The sequence below is a fragment of the Pongo pygmaeus genome, chromosome 14 (assembly GCF_028885625.2).
Source record: "Pongo pygmaeus isolate AG05252 chromosome 14, NHGRI_mPonPyg2-v2.0_pri, whole genome shotgun sequence".
Classification (NCBI taxonomy): domain Eukaryota; kingdom Metazoa; phylum Chordata; class Mammalia; order Primates; family Hominidae; genus Pongo; species Pongo pygmaeus.
Genome location: NC_072387.2, coordinates 65902723 through 65922263, shown reverse-complemented (window position 1 = coordinate 65922263; position 19541 = coordinate 65902723). Strand labels below are relative to the sequence as shown.

At 48.3% G+C, this 19541-nt stretch overlaps 3 protein-coding genes across 3 annotated transcripts; all 3 read right to left on the bottom strand.

Annotated features, from left to right (window-relative positions):
- Positions 1–2606: 2606 nt before the first annotated feature.
- LOC129011328 (proline-rich protein 20E-like) lies at positions 2607–4306 on the bottom strand. The gene is made up of 2 exons (XM_054446175.2): positions 4255–4306; positions 2607–3240 (listed from the first exon to the last, which is right to left on the bottom strand). The coding sequence occupies exons 1-2, from the start codon at positions 4304–4306 to the stop codon at positions 2627–2629; spliced, it is 666 nt and encodes a 221-aa protein (XP_054302150.2). The 3' UTR covers positions 2607–2626.
- Positions 4307–9968: 5662 nt separating this feature from the next.
- LOC129011327 (proline-rich protein 20E-like) lies at positions 9969–11651 on the bottom strand. Its single transcript, XM_054446174.2, has 2 exons — positions 11600–11651; positions 9969–10582 (listed from the first exon to the last, which is right to left on the bottom strand). The coding sequence occupies exons 1-2, from the start codon at positions 11649–11651 to the stop codon at positions 9969–9971; spliced, it is 666 nt and encodes a 221-aa protein (XP_054302149.2).
- A 5651-nt stretch (positions 11652–17302) lies between these two features.
- LOC129011326 (proline-rich protein 20E-like) lies at positions 17303–19005 on the bottom strand. The gene is made up of 2 exons (XM_054446173.2): positions 18954–19005; positions 17303–17936 (listed from the first exon to the last, which is right to left on the bottom strand). Exons 1-2 carry the CDS (start codon positions 19003–19005, stop codon positions 17323–17325), a joined length of 666 nt encoding a protein of 221 aa, XP_054302148.2. The 3' UTR covers positions 17303–17322.
- Positions 19006–19541: the final 536 nt, after the last annotated feature.

Sequence of the window (19541 nt, the reverse complement as noted above, 5' to 3'; positions counted from 1 at the left end):
ATGGAGGTCTCGGTGAGCTGAAGCCACTCACTGCACTCCAGCCTGGGTGAAAGAGTGAGACTCTGTTTGAAAATCAATCAATAAATGAATGAATAAATAAAGCAAGAGAAATTACCAAGGGATCTTGGAGCCTGCCTGGAGTCTGAGCTACTTAGCAAGCTGATGTGGGAGGATCACCTGAGCTGAGGAGGTTCAGGCTGCACTCAGCTGTGATTGCACCACTGCACTCCAGCCTGGGTGACTGAATGAGACCCTGTCTTACTCCACGTACAGATGTTTAATGAAGCACTTCGGTGGTAGAAATATCCTGGAAGCGGCGTATCAGCGGACCGTCACCTGCATAGTGTAAAACCTGTGCATCTTTCAGACAGATATACAGCAAGAAGATAGTGGCACATGTGTGTAGGATGACTGTGAGGGTGCTTTCTGGCTTAAGGATGACAGACCCCAAAGGCAAGCCAAGAAGCAGCTCCCGCTGCACAGTGCTCATTGTGATCCATGCCACGCTTCAACACAAAGTCACCTGTTCCTACTTTGGAGACGCACGTGCTCCACAGAGGCGCTGGTCCTGACCACACCCGCGTTACCCGCCTGGACCCTATAGTCACTTCAGCATGACCCCTGGCACATGGCATGCCAGGTGTTTTTAAACTCGAGCCACAAACGATGCTCTTCTTGTATGTGTTTGTTGGTGTAAACTTATGTGATTATGGGGAGAGATGCAATATGAATGGAGAACAGAGACCGTAGACACTATTTTTCTACCTTTTTTTCTGCTTTTAGTAAACACATTTTATATTTGTGATTGGTGAAATTTTAGTAAAAGAACTGTAGTATAAAGCAAGTCTTAAGAGAAAGGTTTATTTAAAAGGATTGAATGCACAAGAAAACAATCTTTGATGTAAAAAGTTATCTTTATTTTATTTGGACATTTACAAACGAGTGAAAATCAGCTAATAAAAGCCTACTGAATAGAACACAAAATACAAAAATTCGTAATACACCTTTTGTCACTCTGAAAAGATGGGAACTACCTCAACTTAAACATCTATGAGAAACTTGCAGCAAACATCTTGGTTAATGGTGAAACATTTAAAATATTCCCCTTAAAGTCAGGAGGAAGCCAAGGATGCTGCCGTGGAATTGCCGATTCCTTATTCAGCGGTTTCAGTGAGTCATGCACTCTCCTTGTTTCTGTTAACCCCCCTAACACCTTTTGTTTGATTCATCAAATTTTCTTTGATCCCCTTTTTCCTCAATCTCTTTGATTCCAATTCTCTTAGTGGTTCCCAACGGGTACCTACATTGAGACTTAAAAATGTGTCAGAGTCTAGAGTTTCATTGCTCTTCTATTCAGCCACTATATCGTCTCCAGGCATGAGAGAAGAACTTTAGCAACTTCTAGCTCCTTGTGAATTTTCCCATGCCCCACATGCCTATATCAATGTCTTCTGGAATTTTAATTCTAGGTCATCAATCTTTTTTCCAGAATCATACTTATCTAGACTTAATAATACAGTTTCCTAATTTCCCTGGTTACTGACTGTGGCTGCAACCCACTTCTCCCAAGTTGTCTGGTTTGGCTTTTTCCTGGCTGAAAAACATGACTTGTACTTTCACTGTGCATAACAGTTCCATTCCAATCGCCTTGTACAGAAAGGGGGTTTAGCCGCTTGCAGGTTATAAGTTGTGTAGTCTAAGTTCAGGGGAAGCTCAGGCTTCGGGTCCAGTCTGAGTAGGATTCTGCCTTTTCCTCCCTTTTCTGGCTGCCATTCCTCCCTTCATGTGGCCGTGCCCTTGAGCGGAAACTGCCTGCCTCCTTCTCTCCCCAACAATTTTTGATTGCTCATAGAACACTAGATTCAGAGTGATTTCCCTCTGGAAGCTCTGAGGATATTGCACCATTGCTTTCCATAGTCATCCATGCTGGCAGGCAAAGTCTAAGGTCACCCTACTTCTGCTTTCCTTGTAAGTCTCAGCTCTCAGGCAGCTTTTGGGATGTTCTCTTCACCATACTTCACACTCTCAACGGGTGTTATTCTTATATCCTGCTCAGGATTCATAGATTTCTTCCATTGGGAGAAACCATTGGCCATGATTTCTTTGTATTTTGCTGTCATACACATGTTCTGGCTCTCTCGGGAGAGCTCCATGTTAGATGACCTCCGGTCCTCAGGATGACTGTTCTTTCACACTGTCCGTCTCTCTCTTGCCTAAGCACCTAGTTTTTGCTGATTCGTTCCTCAGTCCTGTCTATTCTGTGATGCAAACCATCAACATAACTTTGGATTCCAACAACGTTGTTTTTCATTCCAAGTATCTCTAATTGGCTTTTACTATGAGCACAAGAAGATTAGGGGGGCCGCTGGCTTATTTGAACAAGCATTGAGGGACTCCGTGCATGTGTAACTTTGACAGAAGGTGCAAAGCAGAGACAAGAGGGGCATTGGAAGCAGACGGACTACTGTCAGGATCCTGGGAGGAGGGTGTGGATACTCCATTCTGACTACACAAGGTGAGGGCTCCGGTTGGGTTTGGAGGGGAGTAGTGGAGCAGAACTGGGGCTGGGGGGAAAGTCCAGGTGGGAGAAAGGGGGGCTGGGAACAACGTGGGTGGCAAATAGAGGTCAGCATGCAATGTCGGTGAAGAACACTGGGACCCCCTGCACATAGGTGCCGTGGGGGGTTTCAATGACTTGTAAAACAGCTGGGTCGCCCAGAGCCCTAAACCCGACGCAGTGATAGAGGGTCAACGTGGGCTGCCCGGCGACAGCCTGAGGCTCAGAAGCGGGGGGCGGCTCCTGAAGCCCCAGCTCAGGTGGCGCCACGTCGGGGCCAGGGCCTTCCTGCACAGTTCCAGGCAGATGACCTGTTTCAGAAAGAGAGAAGGCTGCGGTCTCCCTGATTTCCGGTTCCCCCTGGTGGCCTGGCTCTCCATGGTGGTCCAGTTGGATGTGCACGTCCGATCCCATCAAGCGTTGTGCCCCCTGTCGCGGGCCAGCGTCCCTGCGGGGCCCACCGCCTCTGCCACGGCCTCGCCCTGCAGGCCGGCTTCCTCCCCGGCGCCGGCCTCTCTCTGCCGGACGAGCTGACTCTGTGGGAGCTGGGGGCTGCCATCTGAAGGGTGTCACGTAAGCAATGGGTTTTGCGGGTTGGGCTGGGTGTGCGGGCTCATCTGCTTCCACGGAGTCTTCAGGGTCCACAACAGAGCAGCCTGGCTCTCTAGGAGGCCCACCGGAGGCTAAAAGAGAAGCAGAGTGTGAGCAGAGAGAGATAGAAGGAATTTTACCCATCAATCAGTTATAGGATACTTTTAGGAATAAATACTCAGAGGAAATAGGGATCATTGATGCTAAAATTATGAGAGAAGAAACAAAACTCTCCACGGAAATTTGAGAATGAAGTGGAGAAGATCTCCCAGAGAAGAAAGCAAAAATCTAAAATGATGGAAAGAAGGATAAAGTATAAGAAAATTAGAGGTATATTGTCACTGAGACAGATCACCATAAAATTTCAGAGTGCTGATGACAGAAGATTCCAAAAGATTCTAGAGAGAGGGAGAAAGAGAAAGGAAAGGTGACATGGAAAGGGCCAGGATTCCACGTCCCAAAAATCAGACATCTCAAAAGCGGCAGTCAAATCTAGAACATAACAGAAAGTGACTTCAAAATTTCAAGGGAAATGAATTTCCCACCTAAAATTTCATAGCCAACCAAAGTTTCACTGAAGAATCTGGGAGGGTAGAATGAAGATGTTTCAGATAAGCAAGATCTTAAATGATTTCCTTTCAATGGATGCTCTATTTTTTTGCATCTATGAAGCTAGACAAGATTAAAAGATTTAGGACACTCAGTGTAGGAAGGGAAATGGTTTGGAGAACAATGTGGCAATAGCCATAAAATTCCAATTCCTCCAGAAAAGAACAAGGTGGAAGTACTGGTTTATTACAGGTCAAGATGTAGCGTGAGGACTTGCTCCACTACAGAGAAACAGTAAAACAAAACTACACAAAACAAAACAAGAACAAGAACAACAAGAAATCTCAGATTTGGGAAATGGGATACAAGTCAAAAGAGGGAAAGGAATTTCCCAGACGACGTGGAAGCTGGGAGCTGACTTATAACAACCGGCCCAGGTTGAGGCAGGCCATGAGAAGGTGAAACAGAGAGTGCTTGATTGAGTTCGAATTTAAACAATTGGGGAAGAATTGGGGAACAAACGAGGTTCAAAAGAGAGTGTCAGGCGTTTGATGTACCTTGATTAGGGGCCATGGTGCGAAGCCGCTTGGAACGCCTTGGTTCCTCCATGAGCAATCTGCCGGAGGGGCTGGGGAGAAAAACGAGAGAGAACGGATTTAGGAAGACGGGGGTGAGAAGGCAGGGGGATGGACATGGCCTTTCTAGGGGAATTAGGATTCTGTCCCCACCTGCACCCATCCAAGCTCTATCCACCCCTCAGGGACACCAAGACACACACCTGATCTTCCTATACAGCTGGCTCCGGAGATCTGAAAATTAGGAGACTCTTCGACGAAGAGAGGCCTGAGGAGCTGGAGGTGTCCACAGGTTCACCGCTGTAGCTCTGAGGTCGTCCTCCCGCAGCCAGGCAGGCAGGCAGGCAGGCAGGCAGGCAGGCAGGCAGGCAGGCAGGCAGGCAGGAGCACGCAGCTGGTTCTGGCTCCGAGCCCAGCAGAGAGCCGACTGCTGGAGGCCGAGCGCGGTCCCTCTTATATGGCAGCAAGGCAATCACGTAAGGGAAGGGCGTCGTCAGAGGGGGGCCCGCTGGGGCGGGCCTGGCCGGGCTTGCGAGGTGCATTGGGTCAGTCCCCTGCCAGTCAAATGGGGCCCTGCTGAGATGCCGCCATTTCTAGAAGTCAGTGGTTGATTGATTAATCTAATCATTGAGGAAAAAACTGCAGAGCGACCTTTAAGTGCCAGGAAAAGGGAGGTGTGGTGCCCTGAAAGTGGCTAATGGGAAGATTTTGATTAGATTACATCTGAGCGAGGTCAAGGAAAGCATCCAAAGGCGGGATATTTGGGCTGAAAAGTGGAATACATAAAATTTGAAATGAGTCGACCTGAACCGGGTTGGGAGAGGCAGGGGAGTGAAGAAAGTGTGCCGAGGCCCGGACTGGAAGGGAGTCCGGCACGTTCTGGGAACGGACGGGAGGCCAGGGCCAAGCCCAGAGGTGGTGCGAGGTGGAGGCAGGGGCCGCGCAGGAGCTGGTCTTGTTCCAAGGCAGCGGAAATCCATGGAACGGTGTCCTGCAGTGGGTTCACATTTCAAAAACGACCAGCCTGGCTGTGAAGGAGAGCCAACCCAGGGTCCACAGAATAAGTCAGGAGAGGCAAGAAGGCTATTGCAGCCCTCGGGGTTGGGCGCAGGGTCCTATTAGACTGAGACTGAGGGAGGTAGAGGAGGAGAAAGTTCCCTGGTGGGAGAGAAATTTACAAGAGAAAGCGAGACGCAGTGTGGACAGTCCTTGGAGAAGAGACTGCGGCCTTGGTAGCCCGCCCGTTCATTCAGACGGAGGTGGACCAAGAACCTGCTCTGAATGGGAAGACGCGGAGCTTGGCTTGCGCACATCGGGTTGAAGGAGCTTTTGAGTTGCCCGGTGAGGTTGTCAAACGGCCTTTTGTAAAACGAGTCGAGCTCAGAGAGAGACGGCGATGGGGCTGGAGATGCGTTGTGAGACACACACCACCGTCTTTTATTGCTGTGGGTGCACACACGGGCGGAGGAAGACAGCAGGAAAGACACCAGGACACTGGAGGGGAACCCACAGTGGGTTAGTTGGTTGGTTTGCCTTCTTGTTTTTTAGAGAGACGGGTTCTCGCTCTGTAGCCCAGGCTGGAGTGCAGTGGCGCGTTCTCGGCTCACTGCGGCTACTTGGGAGGCTGAGACAGGAGAATGAGTTCAAGTGATTCTCCTGTCTCAGCCTCCGCAGTAGCTGGACTACAGGTGCGCGCCACCACATCGGGAAAATTTTTGTATTTTTTGGAGAGATGAGGTTTCGCTATGTGCCCAGGCTTGTTTGGAACTCCCGAGCTCAAGAGATCCTGCCCGCTCAACCTCCCGAGTAGCTGGGACCACAGGGGCAAGCCACCATGCCCGGCTAATTATTTTTCTGGTTTGTGTTTTTCGCTGAGTTTAGGTTTTGCTATGTTTTGTCGTAACTTACCTTTTCTGTCCCAAGACCCCATCCAGGGTACCACATTACAATGAGTCATGGTTCCCCTTGGCTGTCACAGTTTCTCACACTGGCCTTGTTTTTGTTGACCTTGACACTTTGAATACTGGTCAGATGTATTTTAGGATGTCCTCTCCTGAAGTTCGTCTGATCTGACTGGAATTAAATGTTTTTGTAAGGAAGATTGCAGAGGGAAAGTGCCGTTCCCATCCCATCCTGTCTAGACTAGGCACCATCAGCAGGGCTTGTCACTGCTGCTATTAGTCCTGGTCACCTGGCTGGGGCAGTGTTGATTAGGTTTCTCCACCATCAAGTGATTTTCCCAACTCTTTCTCTACTGTATTGTTTGGAAGTCACTACCTGTAGCCTATACTTTAAAAAAGGGAAGTTATACTTTATCTCCTTGCAGGGGAATAGCTACCTAAATTATCTGGAGTTCTCCTGGGTGGAGGATTTGCCTATTCTTCCCCATGTGTTTATTTATTTAATCATTAATTTATATCAGCATGGACTCGTGGACGTCTATTGTATACTTTGGTTTATAATCCCATACTTCAGGGGATGAATGATTTAATAATTGAACTAATTATTTTGTTAAATATTTAACTTAAATATTCAATTACTTATTATTTAGTGAGTTACTTTGTCACTCAAAGTTTCCACCTTTGGCCACCGGGAGCTCCTTTAGTTGGCTTCTGTGTCCTTTTGTCAACCTCCCATCACTGCAGCTTTTGGTTTTGTTTGGTTTTGGGCTGCTCCTTTCTCCCTGGCACCACAGGATGCTCCACGCTTACTTGCCTATTCTCATCCTTATTGGGGTTTCCTGTGCTCACTGACCACACCCATAGATTCTTTTATGAAGGTTCCATTCAACACTTTTATCTTTCTTATTGGGTAACTTTCTTTTTTTTTCTTTTTCCAATTTGAGACGAACTTTTCCTCTTGTCGCTCAGGCTGCAGTGCCACAGCATGACCTCGGATCACTGCAATGGGGCAATCTTGGCTTCCTGCAACCTCCGCCTCCTGGCTTCAAAGGATTCTCCTGCCTCAGCCTCCTGAGTAGCTGGGACTATAGTGGCCCACCACCATGCCTGGCTAATTTTTCTATTTTTATTAGGCTGAGGCATGAGGATCGCTTCAACCCCGGGAATGGAGGTCTCGGTGAGCTGAAGCCACTCACTGCACTCCAGCCTGGGTGAAAGAGTGAGACTCTGTTTGAAAATCAATCAAGAAATGAATGAATAAATAAAGCAAGAGAAATTACCAAGAGATCTTGGAGCCTGCCTGGAGTCTGAGCTACTTAGCAAGCTGATGTGGGAGGATCACCTGAGCTGAGGAGGTTCAGGCTGCACTCAGCTGTGATTGCACCACTGCACTCCAGCCTGGGTGACTGAATGAGACCCTGTCTTACTCCACGTACAGATGTTTAATGAAGCACTTCGGTGGTAGAAATATCCTGGAAGCGGCGTATCAGCGGACCGTCACCTGCATAGTGTAAAACCTGTGCATCTTTCAGACAGATATACAGCAAGAAGATAGTGGCACATGTGTGTAGGATGACTGTGAGGGTGCTTTCTGGCTTAAGGAGGACAGACCCCAAAGGCAAGCCAAGAAGCAGCTCCCACTGCACAGTGCTCATTGTGATCCACGCCACGCTTCAACACAAAGTCACCTGTTCCTACTTTGGAGACGCACGTGCTCCACAGAGGCGCTGGTCCTGACCACACCCGCGTTACCCGCCTGGACCCTATAGTCACTTCAGCATGACCCCTGGCACATGGCATGCCAGGTGTTTTTAAACGCGAGCCACAAACGATGCTCTTCTTGTATGTGTTTGTTGGTGTAAACTTATGTGATTATGGGGAGAGATGCAATATGAATGGAGAACAGAGACCGTAGACACTATTTTTCTACCTTTTTTTCTGCTTTTAGTAAACACATTTTATATTTGTGATTGGTGAAATTTTAGTAAAAGAACTGTAGTATAAAGCAAGTCTTAAGAGAAAGGTTTATTTAAAAGGTTTGAATGCACAAGAAAACAATCTTTGATGTAAAAAGTTATCTTTATTTTATTTGGACATTTACAAACGAGTGAAAATCAGCTAATAAAAGCCTACTGAATAGAACACAAAATACAAAAATTCGTAATACACCTTTTGTCAAACTCTGAAAAGATGGGAACTACCTCAACTTAAACATCTATGAGAAACTTGCAGCAAACATCTTGGTTAATGGTGAAACATTTAAAATATTCCCCTTAAAGTCAGGAGGAAGCCAAGGATGCTGCCATGGAATTGCCGATTCCTTATTCAGCGGTTTCAGTGAGTCATGCACTCTCCTTGTTTCTGTTAACCCCCCTAACAACTTTTGTTTGATTCATCAAATTTTCTTTGATCCCCTTTTTCCTCAATCTCTTTGATTCCAATTCTCTTAGTGGTTCCCAACGGGTACCTGCATTGAGACTTAAAAATGTGTCAGAGTCTAGAGTTTCATTGCTCTTCTATTCAGCCACTATATCGTCTCCAGGCGTGAGAGAAGAACTTTAGCAACTTCTAGCTCCTTGTGAATTTTCCCATGCCCCACATGCCTATATCAATGTCTTCTGGAATTTTAATTCTAGGTCATCAATCCTTTTTCCAGAATCATACTTATCTAGACTTAATAATACAGTTTCCTAATTTCCCTGGTTACTGACTGTGGCTGCATCCCGCTTCTCCCAAGTGGTCTGGTTTGGCTTTTTCCTGGCTGAAAAACATGACTTGTACTTTCACTGTGCATAACAGTTCCATTCCAGTCGCCTTGTACAGAAAGGGGGTTTAGCCGCTTGCACGTCATAAGTTGTGTAGTCTAAGTTCAGGGGAAGCTCAGGCTTCAGGTCCAGTCTGAGTAGGATTCTGCCTTTTCCTCCCTTTTCTGGATGCCATTCCTCCCTTCATGTGGCCGTGCCCTTGAGCGGAAACTGCCTGCCTCCTTCTCTCCCCAACAATTTCTTTGATTGCGCATAGAACACTAGATTCAGAGTGATTTCCCTCTGGAAGCTCTGAGGATATTGCACCATTGCTTTCCATAGTCATCCATGCTGGCAGGCAAAGTCTAAGGTCACCCTACTTCTGCTTTCCTTGTAAGTCTCAGCTCTCAGGCAGCTTTTGGGATGTTCTCTTCACCATACTTCATACTCTCAACGGGTGTTATTCTTGTATCCTGCTCAGGACTCACAGACTTCTTCCATTGGGAGAAATCATTGGCCATGATTTCTTTGTATATTGCTGTCATACACATGTTCTGGCTCTCTCGGGAGAGCTCCATGTTAGATGACCTCCGGTCCTCAGGATGACTGTTCTTTCACACTGTCCGTCTCTCTCTTGCCTAAGCACCTAGTTTTTACTGATTCGTTCCTCAGTCCTGTCTATTCTGTGATGCAAACCATCAACATAACTTTGGATTCCAACAACGTTGTTTTTCATTCCAAGTATCTCTAATTGGCTTTTACTATGAGCACAAGAAGATTAGGGGGGCCGCTGGCTTATTTGAACAAGCATTGAGGAACTCCGTGCATGTGTAACTTTGACAGAAGGTGCAAAGCAGAGACAAGAGGGGCATTGGAAGCAGACGGACTACTGCCAGGATCCTGGGAGGAGGGTGTGGTTACTCCATTCTGACTACACAAGGTGAGGGCTCCGGTTGGGTTTGGACGGGAGGAGTGGAGCAGAACTGGGGCTGGGGGGAAAGTCCAGGTGGAAGAAAGGGGGGCTGGGAACAACGTGGGTGGCAAATAGAGGTCAGCATGCAATGTCGGCGAAGAACACTGGGACCCCCTTCACATAGGTGCCGTGGGGGGTTTGAATGACTTGTAAAACAGCTGGGTCACCCAGAGCCCTAAATCCGACGCAGGGATAGAGGGTCAACGTGGGCTGCCCGGCGACAGCCTGAGGCCCAGAAGCGGGGGGCGGCTCCTGAAGCCCCAGCTCAGGTGGCGCCACGTCGGGGCCAGGGCCTTCCTGCGCAGTTCCAGGCAGATGACCTGTTTCAGAAAGAGAGAAGTCTGCGGTCTCCCTGATTTCCGGTTCCCCCTGGTGGCCTGGCTCTCCATGGTGGTCCAGTTGGATGTGCACGTCCGATCCCATCAAGCGTTGTGCCCCCCGTCTCGGGCCAGCGTCCCTGCGGGGCCCACCGCCTCTGCCACGGCCTCGCCCTCCCGGCCGGCTTCCTCCCCGGCGCCGGCCTCTCTCTGCCGGACGAGCTGACTCTGTGGGAGCTGGGGGCTGCCATCTGAAGGGTGTCACGTAAGCAATGGGTTTTGCAGGTTGGGCTGGCTGTGCGGGCCCATCTGCTTCCACGGAGTCTTCAGGGTCCACAGCAGAGCAGCCTGGCTCTCTAGGAGGCCCACCGGAGGCTGAAAGAGAAGCAGAGTGTGAGCAGAGAGAGATAGAAGGAATTTTACCCATCAATCAGTTATAGGATACTTTTAAGAATAAATACTCAGAGGAAATAGGGATCATGGATGCTAAAATTATGAGAGAAGAAACAAAACTCTCCACGGAAATTTGAGAATGAAGTGGAGAAGATCTCCCAGAGAAGAAAGCAAAAATCTAAAATGATGGAAAGAAGGATAAAGTATAAGAAAATTAGAGGTATATTGTCACTGAGACAGATCACCATAAAATTTCAGAGTGCTGATGACAGAAGATTCCAAAAGATTCTAGAGAGAGGGAGAAAGAGAAAGGAAAGGTGACATGGAAAGGGCCAGGATTCCACGTCCCAAAAATCAGACATCTCAAAAGCGGCAGTCAAATCTAGAACATAACAGAAAGTGACTTCAAAATTTCAAGGGAAATGAATTTCCCACCTAAAATTTCATAGCCAACCAAAGTTTCACTGAAGAATCTGGGAGGGTAGAATGAAGATGTTTCAGAAAAGCAAGATCTTAAATGATTTCCTTTCAATGGATGCTCTATTTTTTTGCATCTATGAAGCTAGACAAGATTAAAAGATTTAGGACACTCAGTGTAGGAAGGGAAATGGTTTGGAGAACAATGTGGCAATAGCCATAAAATTCCAATTCCTCCAGAAAAGAACAAGGTGGAAGTACTGGTTTATTACAGGTCAAGATGTAGCGTGAGGACTTGCTCCACTACAGAGAAACAGTAAAACAAAACTACACAAAACAAAACAAGAACAAGAACAACAACAAGAAATCTCAGATTTGGGAAATGGGATACAAGTCAAAAGAGGGAAAGGAATTTCCCAGACGACGTGGAAGCTGGGAGCTGACTTATAACAACCGGCCCAGGTTGAGGCAGGCCATGAGAAGGTGAAACAGAGAGTGCTTGACTGAGTTCGAATTTAAACAATTGGGGAAGAATTGGGGAACAAACGAGGTTCAAAAGAGAGTGTCAGGCGTTTGATGTACCTTGATTAGGGGCCATGGTGCGAAGCCGCTTGGAACGCCTTGGTTCCTCCATGAGCAATCTGCCGGAGGGGCTGGGGAGAAAAACGAGAGAGAACGGATTTAGGAAGACGGGGGTGACAAGGCAGGGGGATGGACATGCCCTTTCTAGGGGAATTAGGATTCTGTCCCCACCTGCACCCATCCAAGCTCTATCCACCCCTCAGGGACACCAAGACACACACCTGATCTTCCTATACAGCTGGCTCCGGAGATCTGAAAATTAGGAGACTCTTCGACGAAGAGAGGCCTGAGGAGCTGGAGGTGTCCACAGGTTCACCGCTGTAGCTCTGAGGTCGTCCTCCCGCAGCCAGGCAGGCAGGCAGGCAGGCAGGCAGGCAGGCAGGCAGGCAGGCAGGCAGGAGCGCGCAGCTGGTTCTGGCTCCGAGCCCAGCAGAGAACCGACTGCTGGAGGCCGAGCGCGGTCCCTCTTATATGGCAGCAAGGCAATCACGTAAGGGAAGGGCGTCGTCAGAGGGGGGCCCGCTGGGGCGGGCCTGGCTGGGCTTGCGAGGTGCATTGGGCCAGTCCCCTGCCAGTCAAATGGGGCCCTGCTGAGATGCCGCCATTTCTAGAAGTCAGTGGTTGATTGATTAATCTAATCATTGAGGAAAAAACTGCAGAGCGACCTTTAAGTGCCAGCAAAAGGGAGGTGTGGTGCCCTGAAAGTGGCTAATGGGAAGATTTGATTAGATTACATCTGAGCGAGGTCAAGGAAAGCATCCAAAGGCGGGATATTTGGGCTGAAAAGTGGAATACATAAAATTTGAAATGAGTCGACCTGAACCGGGTTGGGAGAGGCAGGGGAGTGAAGAAAGTGTGCCGAGGCCCGGACTGGAAGGGAGTCCGGCACGTTCTGGGAACGGACGGGAGGCCAGGGCCAAGCCCAGAGGTGGTGCGAGGTGGAGGCAGGGGCCGCGCAGGAGCTGGTCTTGTTCCAAGGCAGCGGAAACCCATGGAACGGTGTCCTGCAGTGGGTTCACATTTCAAAAACGACCAGCCTGGCTGTGAAGGAGAGCCAACCCAGGGTCCACAGAATAAGTCAGGAGAGGCAAGAAGGCTATTGCAGCCCTCGGGGTTGGGCGCAGGGTCCTATTAGACTGAGACTGAGGGAGGTAGAGGAGGAGAAAGTTCCCTGGTGGGAGAGAAATTTACAAGAGAAAGCGAGACGCAGTGTGGACAGCCCTTGGAGAAGAGACTGCGGCCTTGGTAGCCCGCCCGTTCATTCAGACGGAGGTGGACCAAGAACCTGCTCTGAATGGGAAGACGCGGAGCTTGGCTTGCGCACATCGGGTTGAAGGAGCTTTTGAGTTGCCCGGTGAGGTTGTCAAACGGCCTTTTGTAAAACGAGTCGAGCTCAGAGAGAGACGGCGATGGGGCTGGAGATGCGTGTGAGGCACACACCACCGTCTTTTATTGCTGTGGGTGCACACACGGGCGGAGGAAGACAGCAGGAAAGACACCAGGACACTGGAGGGGAACCCACAGTGGGTTAGTTGGTTGGTTTGCCTTCTTGTTTATTAGAGAGACGGGTCCTCGCTCTGTAGCCCAGGCTGGAGTGCAGTGGCGCGTTCTCGGCTCACTGCGGCTACTTGGGAGGCTGAGACAGGAGAATGAGTTCAAGTGATTCTCCTGTCTCAGCCTCCGCAGTAGCTGGACTACAGGTGCGCGCCACCACATCGGGAAAATTTCTGTATTTTTTGGAGAGATGAGGTTTCGCTGTGTGCCCAGGCTTGTTTGGAACTCCCGAGCTCAAGAGATCCTGCCCGCTCAACCTCCCGAGTAGCTGGGACCACAGGGGCAAGCCACCATGCCCGGCTAATTATTCTTCTGGTTTGTGTTTTTCGTTGAGTTTAGGTTTTGCTATGTGTTGTCGTAACTTACCTTTTCTGTCCCAAGACCCCATCCAGGGTACCACATTACAATGAGTCATGGTTCCCCTTGGCTGCCACAGTTTCTCACACTGGCCTTGTTTTTGTTGACCTTGACACTTTGAATACTGGTCAGATGTATTTTAGGATGTCCTCTCCTGAAGTTCGTCTGATCTGACTGGAATTAAATGTTTTTGTAAGGAAGATTGCAGAGGGAAAGTGCCGTTCCCATCCCATCCTGTCTAGACTAGGCACCATCAGCAGGGCTTGTCACTGCTGCTATTAGTCCTGGTCACCTGGCTGGGGCAGTGTTGATTAGGTTTCTCCACCATCAAGTGATTTTCCCAACTCTTTCTCTACTGTATTGTTTGGAAGTCACTACCTGTAGCCTATACTTTAAAAAAGGGAAGTTATACTTTATCTCCTTGCAGGGGAATAGCTACCTAAATTATCTGGAGTTCTCCTGGGTGGAGGATTTGCCTATTCTTCCCCATGTGTTTATTTATTTAATCATTCATTTATATCAGCATGGACTCCTGGACGTCTATTGTATACTTTGGTTTATAATCCCATACTTCAGGGGATGAATGATTTAATAATTGAACTAATTATTTCGTTAAATATTTAACTTAAATATTCAATTACTTATTATTTAGTGAGTTACTTTGTCACTCAAAGTTTCCACCTTTGGCCACCGGGAGCTCCTTTAGTTGGCTTCTGTGTCCTTTTGTCAACCTCCCATCACTGCAGCTTTTGGTTTTGTTTGGTTTTGGGCTGCTCCTTTCTCCCTGGCACCACAGGATGCTCCACGCTTATTTGCCTATTCTCATCCTTATTGGGGTTTCCTGTGCTCACTGACCACACCCATAGATTCTTTTATGAAGGTTCCATTCAACCCTTTTATCTTTCTTATTGGGTAACTTTTTTTTTTCTTTTTTTCTTTTCTTTTTTTTTTTTCCAATTTGAGACAAACTTTTCCTCTTGTCACTCAGGCTGCAGTGCCATAGCATGACCTCGGATCACTGCAATGGGGCAATCTTGGCTTCCTGCAACCTCCGCCTCCTGGCTTCAAAGGATTCTCCTGCCTCAGCCTCCTGAGTAGCTGGGACTATAGTGGCCCACCACCATGCCTGGCTAATTTTTCTATTTTTATTAGGCTGAGGCATGAGGATCGCTTCAACCCCGGGAATGGAGGTCTCGGTGAGCTGAAGCCACTCACTGCACTCCAGCCTGGGTGAAAGAGTGAGACTCTGTTTGAAAATCAATCAATAAATGAATGAATAAATAAAGCAAGAGAAATTACCAAGGGATCTTGGAGCCTGCCTGGAGTCTGAGCTACTTAGCAAGCTGATGTGGGAGGATCACCTGAGCTGAGGAGGTTCAGGCTGCACTCAGCTGTGATTGCACCAGTGCACTCCAGCCTGGGTGACTGAATGAGACCCTGTCTTACTCCACGTACAGATGTTTAATGAAGCACTTCGGTGGTAGAAATATCCTGGAAGCGGCGTATCAGCGGACCGTCACCTGCATAGTGTAAAACCTGTGCATCTTTCAGACAGATATACAGCAAGAAGATAGTGGCACATGTGTGTAGGATGACTGTGAGGGTGCTTTCTGGCTTAAGGATGACAGACCCCAAAGGCAAGCCAAGAAGCAGCTCCCGCTGCACAGTGCTCATTGTGATCCATGCCACGCTTCAACACAAAGTCACCTGTTCCTACTTTGGAGACGCACGTGCTCCACAGAGGCGCTGGTCCTGACCACACCCGCGTTACCCGCCTGGACCCTATAGTCACTTCAGCATGACCCCTGGCACATGGCATGCCAGGTGTTTTTAAACTCGAGCCACAAACGATGCTCTTCTTGTATGTGTTTGTTGGTGTAAACTTATGTGATTATGGGGAGAGATGCAATATGAATGGAGAACAGAGACCGTAGACACTATCTTTCTACCTTTTTTTCTGCTTTTAGTAAACACATTTTATATTTGTGATTGGTGAAATTTTAGTAAAAGAACTGTAGTATAAAGCAAGTCTTAAGAGAAAGGTTTATTTAAAAGGATTGAATGCACAAGAAAACAATCTTTGATGTAAAAAGTTATCTTTATTTTATTTGGACATTTACAAACGAGTGAAAATCAGCTAATAAAAGCCTACTGAATAGAACACAAAATACAAAAATTCGTAATACACCTTTTGTCACTCTGAAAAGATGGGAACTACCTCAACTTAAACATCTATGAGAAACTTGCAGCAAACATCTTGGTTAATGGTGAAACATTTAAAATATTCCCCTTAAAGTCAGGAGGAAGCCAAGGATGCTGCCGTGGAATTGCCGATTCCTTATTCAGCGGTTTCAGTGAGTCATGCACTCTCCTTGTTTCTGCTAACCCCCCTAACACCTTTTGTTTGATTCATCAAATTTTCTTTGATCCCCTTTTTCCTCAATCTCTTTGATTCCAATTCTCTTAGTGGTTCCCAACGGGTACCTACATTGAGACTTAAAAATGTGTCAGAGTCTAGAGTTTCATTGCTCTTCTATTCAGCCACTATATCGTCTCCAGGCATGAGAGAAGAACTTTAGCAACTTCTAGCTCCTTGTGAATTTTCCCATGCCCCACATGCCTATATCAATGTCTTCTGGAATTTTAATTCTAGGTCATCAATCTTTTTTCCAGAATCATACTTATCTAGACTTAATAATACAGTTTCCTAATTTCCCTGGTTACTGACTGTGGCTGCATCCCACTTCTCCCAAGTTGTCTGGTTTGGCTTTTTCCTGGCTGAAAAACATGACTTGTACTTTCACTGTGCATAACAGTTCCATTCCAATCGCCTTGTACAGAAAGGGGGTTTAGCCGCTTGCAGGTTATAAGTTGTGTAGTCTAAGTTCAGGGGAAGCTCAGGCTTCGGGTCCAGTCTGAGTAGGATTCTGCCTTTTCCTCCCTTTTCTGGCTGCCATTCCTCCCTTCATGTGGCCGTGACCTTGAGCGGAAACTGCCTGCCTCCTTCTCTCCCCAACAATTTCTTTGATTGCTCATAGAACACTAGATTCAGAGTGATTTCCCTCTGGAATCTCTGAGGATATTGCACCATTGCTTTCCATAGTCATCCATGCTGGCAGGCAAAGTCTAAGGTCACCCTACTTCTGCTTTCCTTGTAGGTCTCAGCTCTCAGGCAGCTTTTGGGATGTTCTCTTCACCATACTTCACACTCTCAACGGGTGTTATTCTTGTATCCTGCTCAGGATTCATAGATTTCTTCCATTGGGAGAAACCATTGGCCATGATTTCTTTGTATTTTGCTGTCATACACATGTTCTGGCTCTCTCGGGAGAGCTCCATGTTAGATGACCTCCGGTCCTCACGATGACTGTTCTTTCACACTGTCCGTCTCTCTCTTGCCTAAGCACCTAGTTTTTGCTGATTCGTTCCTCAGTCCTGTCTATTCTGTGATGCAAACCATCAACATAACTTTGGATTCCAACAACTTTGTTTTTCATTCCAAGCATCTCTAATTGGCTTTTACTATGAGCACAAGAAGATTAGGGGGGCCGCTGGCTTATTTGAACAAGCATTGAGGGACTCCGTGCATGTGTAACTTTGACAGAAGGTGCAAAGCAGAGACAAGAGGGGCATTGGAAGCAGACGGACTACTGTCAGGATCCTGGGAGGAGGGTGTGGATACTCCATTCTGACTACACAAGGTGAGGGCTCCGGTTGGGTTTGGAGGGGAGGAGTGGAGCAGAACTGGGGCTGGGGGGAAAGTCCAGGTGGGAGAAAGGGGGGCTGGGAACAACGTGGGTGGCAAATAGAGGTCAGCATGCAATGTCGGTGAAGAACACTGGGACCCCCTGCACATAGGTGCCGTGGGGGGTTTCAATGACTTGTAAAACAGCTGGGTCGCCCAGAGCCCTAAACCCGACGCAGTGATAGAGGGTCAACGTGGGCTGCCCGGCGACAGCCTGAGGCTCAGAAGCGGGGGGCGGCTCCTGAAGCCCCAGCTCAGGTGGCGCCACGTCGGGGCCAGGGCCTTCCTGCGTAGTTCCAGGCAGATGACCTGTTTCAGAAAGAGAGAAGGCTGCGGTCTCCCTGATTTCCGGTTCCCCCTGGTGGCCTGGCTCTCCATGGTGGTCCAGTTGGACGTGCACGTCCGATCCCATCAAGCGTTGTGCCCCCCGTCTCGGGCCAGCGTCCCTGCGGGGCCCACCGCCTCTGCCACGGCCTCGCCCTGCCGGCCGGCTTCCTCCCCGGCGCCGGCCTCTCTCTGCCGGACGAGCTGACTCTGTGGGAGCTGGGGGCTGCCATCTGAAGGGTGTCACGTAAGCAATGGGTTTTGCGGGTTGGGCTGGGTGTGCGGGCTCATCTGCTTCCACGGAGTCTTCAGGGTCCACAACAGAGCAGCCTGGCTCTCTAGGAGGCCCACCGGAGGCTAAAAGAGAAGCAGAGTGTGAGCAGAGAGAGATAGAAGGAATTTTACCCATCAATCAGTTATAGGATACTTTTAGGAATAAATACTCAGAGGAAATAGGGATCATTGATGCTAAAATTATGAGAGAAGAAACAAAACTCTCCACGGAAATTTGAGAATGAAGTGGAGAAGATCTCCCAGAGAAGAAAGCAAAAATCTAAAATGATGGAAAGAAGGATAAAGTATAAGAAAATTAGAGGTATATTGTCACTGAGACAGATCACCATAAAATTTCAGAGTGCTGATGACAGAAGATTCCAAAAGATTCTAGAGAGAGGGAGAAAGAGAAAGGAATGGTGACATGGAAAGGGCCAGGATTCCACGTCCCAAAAATCAGACATCTCAAAAGCGGCAGTCAAATCTAGAACATAACAGAAAGTGACTTCAAAATTTCAAGGGAAATGAATTTCCCACCTAAAATTTCATAGCCAACCAAAGTTTCACTGAAGAATCTGGGAGGGTAGAATGAAGATGTTTCAGATAAGCAAGATCTTAAATGATTTCCTTTCAATGGATGCTCTATTTTTTTGCATCTATGAAGCTAGACAAGATTAAAAGATTTAGGACACTCAGTGTAGGAAGGGAAATGGTTTGGAGAACAATGTGGCAATAGCCATAAAATTCCAATTCCTCCAGAAAAGAACAAGGTGGAAGTACTGGTTTATTACAGGTCAAGATGTAGCGTGAGGACTTGCTCCACTACAGAGAAACAGTAAAACAAAACTACACAAAACAAAACAAGAACAAGAACAACAACAAGAAATCTCAGATTTGGGAAATGGGATACAATTGAAAAGAGGGAAGGGAATTTCCCAGACGACGTGGAAGCTGGGAGCTGACTTATAACAACCGGCCCAGGTTGAGGCAGGCCATGAGAAGGTGAAACAGAGAGTGCTTGTTTGAGTTTGAATTTAAACAATTGGGGAAGAATTGGGGAACAAACGAGATTCAAAAGAGAGTGTCGGGCGTTTGATGTACCTTGATTAGGGGCCATGGTGCGAAGCCGCTTGGAAGGCCTTGGTTCCTCCATGAGCAATCTGCCGGAGGGGCTGGGGAGAAAAACGAGAGAGAACGGATTTAGGAAGACGGGGGTGACAAGGCAGGGGGGTGGACATGGCCTTTCTAGGGAAATTAGGATTCTGTCCCCACCTGCACCCATCCAAGCTCTATCCACCCCTCAGGGACACCAAGACGCACACCTGATCTTCCTACAGCTGGCTCCGGAGATCTGAAAATTAGGAGACTCTTCGACGAAGAGAGGCCTGAGGAGCTGGAGGTGTCCACAGGTTCACCGCTGTAGCTCTGAGGTCGTCCTCCGGCAGGCAGGCAGGCAGGCAGGCAGGCAGGCAGGCAGGCAGGCAGGCAGGGAGGCAGGCAGGGAGGCAGGCAGGCAGGCAGGAGCGCGCAGCTGGTTCTGGCTCCGAGCCCAGCAGAGAGCCGACTGCTGGAGGCCGAGCGCGGTCCCTCTTATATGGCAGCAAGGCAATCATGTAAGGGAAGGGCGTCGTCAGTGGGGGGCCCGCTGGGGCGGGCCTGGCTGGGCTTGCGAGGTGCATTGGGCCAGTC